This window comes from Myotis davidii, unplaced genomic scaffold, assembly GCF_000327345.1.
Source record: "Myotis davidii unplaced genomic scaffold, ASM32734v1 scaffold1012, whole genome shotgun sequence".
In the NCBI taxonomy this organism is placed as follows: Eukaryota; Metazoa; Chordata; class Mammalia; order Chiroptera; family Vespertilionidae; genus Myotis; species Myotis davidii.
This window is the reverse complement of record NW_006283769.1, coordinates 1,896,499-1,902,980: the sequence shown is the minus strand read 5'-3', so window position 1 is coordinate 1,902,980 and position 6,482 is coordinate 1,896,499. Positions and strand designations below refer to the sequence as shown.

The following is a 6,482-nucleotide window of genomic DNA, read 5'->3' as shown; positions in this document are numbered from 1 at the left end:
AATGATAAACATTTTCATTAATAATAAGTATAACCTGCTTTAAGTATTTCATAGTTGCCTATTGGTTGATTTCACAGTAATAATAAAGTAACAAAAATCATTACTGATTACCCCACAATTAAATTAAATAATAAAAAAATCAGAAATAATAAAATTTTAGTAATAAGCAAAAAACCAAAAACACATAACCATACGATAGCCATAGCTCAGTTCTGTTTGGGAGACATTAACAAAGTAAAACGTTCATTGCCAATCACCTCACATCCCACAGGCTAGTTTTTCTATCGCTGTGGTTACAACACCCAGCTGCATTCTCACCCGTTTGGCCATCCCCATGCTTCCCACGGTGATGCGCACGGGAGCCCACCCTGAAGGAGTGTGGGCATTTGTCATGCAGATGACACATGTCTCGTTGGAATACTCAACATCACATTTGGTTTCAGCTATGGTGACACGAACATCCGGTGTATTTTCACTGTAAAGAAAAAAGGGGCCGGGAGGACATAAAATATTGATTTTTTTTTCAAATTTCTAGGTCACATACGCATTATTGAGAAAATAATGACCTCACCCTATGATCCATCAAAGTACAGATTGAAACATTTTTCAGTAGTAAGACTTCAAAATATTTTTTCAGAAAAAAAGGAAAAACACACACCAAAAAGGTGAGGATTTATAACTGTGCAACCTAGCAGATATTCTAGTGCTGGAGAAAAAACTGCCTGGGTTCAAGTTATTGAGAGATTCTATGTGGGCCTCTAAGCAGGCGCCTTGTTAGAGATGTTCAGGGATCATTTTGTCTATGTGACATTTTCACCACATTCACAGACCTCAGAACGTCATCTCCAGGTAAAATTGCCTTCTGTGATCTGAAGGAGCTGGCATTTTGAAGTCAGCCTTATTCACTTAAATGATGAAGCAGGACATACATTTGTGCTAAACAATGAATATCTTTTAGGAAAAGAGAATCTGGCCCGTTACAATGAAAAGGTCCTGATGCATGAAGCGATGTTTCATGGAAGCTGATCATGGTTGGGCATGAGGTTCTGGGGAAAGTGCAAGAACGTGATTTATCCTTGTGACCTTACTAGGATTTGAGGCAAATTATTTAACCTTTGTAATCTTAGTCTCTTAGCCACAGATGGGATAAAATATCTAACAAGGCAGGAAGTTTCAATGGGGTAGAAGGTGCCTGGCACAGATGAAGTACTCAGTAAATGTTAGCTTTTAGGACCATGATGTGCCTCAAGCATGACTCTTGAGCCGATGGGAACACATTACTTGACTGTATTTAAGCACTGTCCTGGCCTATGAGGAAGTGGGCAGAGTGGCTTGAGTCTGGGAACAGGCGTTGATGTTTGTGCAGTGAAGACAGTACCTGAAGCCTGATCCCATGACTGTAAGTCTGGTGCCCCCTGCTGTACTGCCTCTCTCGGGAGCTATTTTGATGATGAGCGGAGTCAGTGACATGGTGTACGTGAAAGGAGTTGTGGACTGTGACAAATCCTTCCCATTGACCACACTCACTTCACAGGCTTGCTCAGGTCCCCTGCCTATGAGAAGAGAATGGAATTGAATACAATTCTGCCTTCAGGCCCAATTCATTAATCCAAACCCCAAACATTTTCTTTTTATTATTTTTAAAATTTAAATAGTATTTTTCAATTACAGTTTACATTCAATATTATTTTGTATTCATTTCAGGTGTACAGCATAGTGGTTAGACAATCACATACTTTAGGAAGTGTTCCCCTGATAGTTCCAGTGCTCACCCAGCACCAAACATAGTTAGTACGATGTTATTGACTATCTTTATTGTGCTGCACTTTGCATTTCTGTGACTATTCTGCAACTACCAATTTGTACTTATTAATTCCTTCACCTGTTTCACCCACCTTGTACCCGACCACCCCTCTGGTGACCATCAGTCTGTTTTCTGTATCTATGCATCTGCTTTAATTTTGTTTGTTCATTTATTTTGTTCTTTAGGTTCCACATATAAATGACATCATATGGTATTTGTCTTTTACTGTCTGGCTTATCTCACTTTGCATAATACATGCCAGGTCCATCCATGCTGTTACAAATGTTAAGGTTTCAGTCTTTTTTTATGGCCAAGTAATATTCCATTGTATATAGGCACCACTGTGGGTTTTTTTTTTTATCCACTTGTCTATTGATACGCACATTGGTTGTAATAGCACATTGGCTATTGTAAACAACACTACAATGAAACACAGGCGTGCACGTATTCTTTCTAATGAATGTCTTGGGTTTCTTCAGATATATACCCAGAAGTATAATCACTGGGTCATAAGACATTTCATTTCTAATTTTTGAGGAACCATCATACTGTTTTCCAGGGTGGCTGTGCCATTCTGCATTCCTACCAACAGTGCACAAGGGTTCCCATTTTGTCCACATCCTTGCCAACACCTTGGATTTACTGATGACAGCCATTCTGAATCAAACATTTCCAATATCATCTTCCTTTTCCCTAAATCAATCTCACAGGCTATGTGTGAAGTAATAAATATCTACAGCAATTGCCAAAAACATCCCGAGGTTCACACACATTAGCAAAGGGAAAAGCCGTCAGGCCCTCCACGGGAGCCGCTCACTGGGGACAGCTCGACAAACCTGCCTGTTTAGTGTTCCAGTCCTAGAGGAGCCAACGTGGCAAATCGGAGCAGGAAGGAAGAACTGCTAAGGGCAGGCACTCTGACAAGCAAGGAGAGACAGCTGAAGGCAAGGTGAGAGACAGAAAAACTACAGAAACCCATCCAAAAACGTAAAAAGAAGAGCTGGTGTTAAGACAAGCATTCTGAAGACCTTGCTAAATCTCGACAGTGTTGCACTGAAAAATTCAGGATACAAACTCTGATGTTGAAATGATAAATAAGCCCGGTCACCAAAATATTACATTGTCTTACATATTCTTTGTTAAAGAATTCAGAGAAAGATACCAAAATGTTTAGAAAAGCTTCATCAAATTTTGTTAATGTTTAAAAAATGTTAGCACATAACACATATACTTTATTTTAGAATACTTCCTTTGGTTCCTCTTAAATTTTGTTAGATAATTTAAAATTGTTGTGGCCGAAACTGGTTTGGCTCAGTGGATAGAGCGTCAGCCTGCGGACTGAAAGGTCCCAGGTTTGATTCCGGTCAAGGGCATGTACCTTGGTTGCGGGCACATCCCCAGTGGGGAGTGTGCAGGAGGCAGCTGATCGATGTTTCTCTCTCATCGATGTTTCTAACTCTCTCTCTCTCTCCTTTCCTCTCTGTAAAAACTGAATAAAATATATTTACAAAAAATAAATAAAATAAAATTGTTGTGTATGTAAAATACCGGGTGTTTAAACTTTACAATAACCTATTGAATTGGGGTTAACAATATCTCCATTTAATTGGTGAACAAACAGAAGCAGAGAGGAGTGGAGTTACTTAGCTAAGGTAACACAGTAAGTGGCAAACTGAGATGTTGGGGGCTCCTCAGAGTCCAGTTCTTAACTGTTAACTAAAGTTTTAAGAAAGAGTCATATTAGAAAATTACAGAACATGTTTCCAGTATCAATCTGTCCACTTTACATACATTAACTTGTTAAACCTCACAATAATACTATAAAGTAAGCTAATGTGTTGGTCTCACTTTACAGACGAAGAAACTGAGGCAGCATGAGGCTGAATAACTTGCTCAAAGACACAGCTTGGGTTTGCCTCTTGGCAACGCAGTACAAGAGTTCACACTCATAACCATTACACTGTCTCATCTTCAAGGGAAATCTCCAGTGGGAACGAAACATGTCTTCTCCATTTGGCAAGCTTATTAAACCAAGAGCCATCACTTTAGGCGATAAACTGAAATACTGCAATTTATGATAAACAATTCAATTAACCCAAATGATATGAATCTTGAAACACATAAATGTCAAGAAAATTCTGAAGAAATTGCTTAAAATCAGGACAGTTATAAAGATGATTCAATTGCTCCAAAGACACAAAAACTTGGAGAAAAAAGAAACCCAGTCTCTGATCTTTATAAAATTAAGCATTTCTCAAAGACTGCCATTCTTTTTTGTGACAACTTACCATTATTAGGTGGAATTTCACATAACAATGTTGTATAATCAGATTTAAGCCTATCAACTGCACATTCTGAGCCACACACTAATATTTCGGAATTTTGTGGATTAAACCCGGTGCCTGTCACAGTCATCGTCTGACCACCACCGAAGCTCCCTAGTGAAGACAAAACAGGGAAAAACAAAGCTGGTGAAAAGAAAACCTCTTCTATTATATGTATATATTTAACCTTAGTTTAACATCTGAAATAGAACTGATATTAAAGATTTTCATACGTGAAATTATAATATAGTCTGTTAATGCAATAGAATCTCTTTCTATTAAAATGTTTTAAATCTTCACTGAGTAAAGGTCACATCTGGTCATTTATTTAAACTACTGAAAACGAAAATCTTTTTAAAAGAGATGTCACAAAGAATTTCAGAGCAATAAACACATGCATGTAAAATTACTATTTTAATTAAGACTACATTGTTTATACTTTCATAAGGTTTTTGAACTAAAATAATTTTTGAATAGAATATTTATGTAAATAGTTACAGGCCAGTGATATCTAAATATGATTTTAAAAGAAATTCCCACATGTAACCTGGCCATTTTAATTAGGGTTGACTTTTAAATAAGTTATATAGCACTAGGAGAAATATAGGCATTAAACTGATATTTTGAAATGACTGATGCCTTTGCATGCTTATTTATTTTATGCATAAAAAATATATTTTTAACATGTTAAAAGAACTACAAATTTTTGAAGAGTGCTTTTCCCCCTAAATAAGGCATTTACTGAAATAATATAAAATATGTGTAGGTTTCGCACACTCATGATTACCTTGGGTCGGCTGAATATTGTGAATGGTAAGTGGATACTCAAATACAAGCGTGGACACAGCAGAGCCTTTTGTCGCATGATGCATCATAACAGGAAACGTGCCACCAGCGTGATCTCCAACGATGCATTGCAATACACTGTCACTGACCATGGTTACATTACACTGAATATTATTTATAACCACTGAAATTTCCAAGATATCAATACCAAAATTTGATCCAGTGATCTGAATTTTGGTTCCTGGTGGGCCTTTAAGAAGAAAAGCAAACAATATAAATAAATCTAAATTCTAATACACATCTATTTAAAATATATCTATTTAGTTCCATAAAGAAAAATAATATCCAGTATTTAAAAATGGATATAAATATCAACAAAACATGTGTGTCTTATACATTACAGTTTGTGGGATATTAACTATAAGCTATGACAACATTCATTACTTTCCAGCCCCTTCTGTCCATTCTACTGAGTTGTAAGTTACGAATTCAGGCTAGTGGAGAAGAAAGGGCAAGAGAAGATAGATCTAGAGTTAGGAAGTATGAAGGTCTAAGCAGAGGGTGGGGTATATTTTGTTTTTATTTTTGATACTTTCCAGCTATTAGAAATTCTTTGAGGATGGATTATTTTTCTTAATTCAAATATTTCCCATAGATATAACTTGAAAAACAAATTATGACTGATAAATAATTAGGTGTAGGATAGTAAATACAGAAATGGTAAATTAATTTAAAGACTTGTAAATGAAGGTTGATGCTTTGAATAAATGTACACAGAACAACGTGCTTCAATCCCTCTGTTCCCTTCCCCCCTCCTTTTGACAAAAATGTATTGAAGACATTAAACACGTGGAATTTTTCATAGGTCATCCAGATGACCTACATACCTAAGTATTAAGTGAGTAGATATTAAGTAACATAACTTGTTACAAGGCAGAATCACCAAGTAGTAGTTTGATTTTAATTAAAATAGTAATAGTAAAAATAATCATATAATCGACCATAGTAAAGATCACTGAAATATATATTGTCATTTTAAAGATCGCTAATAATAATAGCCCTAGCCAGTGTGGCTCAGTGGATAAGAATGTCAGCCTGCGGACTGAAGGGTTCCAGGCTTGATTCCGGTCAAGGGCACATACCTCGGTGTGGGCTCCATCCCCAGTAGGGGGCGTGCAGGAGGCAGCCAATCAATGATTCTCTCTCATCATTGATGTTTCGATCTCTCTCTCTCCTTCTCCCTTCCTCTCTGAAATCAATAAAAATATATAAAAAATTAAAGGCCACTAATATTAATGAGATCTTAAAAATACTTTAAAGATATAAACTAAACAATGTTATAGGGTCTTAAATTTTTAATTTTGTCTGGTATTTTCACCTTTCAAATGGAAGTGTTGTTCTAAGTGTGACCTATTGCCTTGTCTTTTTAGAAAATAAAACAGCTCAATTGCACTTCCTACAAGTCTTATGTCTTCAAATAAATTGTTTTGAAGGAGACATTCAAAGAGAGATGAAACATAAATGGTTAGTGGAAATAAGGCACATATGCCAATATCTAGTTCATTTGC

The 6,482-nt window shown here is 36.4% G+C and overlaps 1 protein-coding gene across 1 annotated transcript in view; it reads right to left on the bottom strand.

Annotated features, from left to right (window-relative positions):
- The window catches only part of PKHD1L1 (polycystic kidney and hepatic disease 1 (autosomal recessive)-like 1), a 121,894-nt gene that overhangs the window by 54,328 nt on the left and 61,084 nt on the right, over positions 1 to 6,482 (bottom strand). The window contains exons 38-41 of the mRNA XM_015566133.1: positions 4,916 to 5,164; positions 4,093 to 4,242; positions 1,379 to 1,553; positions 263 to 475 (exon numbers count right to left, since the gene is read on the bottom strand). Of these exons, the coding sequence (XP_015421619.1) occupies positions 263 to 475; positions 1,379 to 1,553; positions 4,093 to 4,242; positions 4,916 to 5,164 (787 nt within the window). The remainder of the gene's footprint in view (positions 1 to 262; positions 476 to 1,378; positions 1,554 to 4,092; positions 4,243 to 4,915; positions 5,165 to 6,482) is intronic.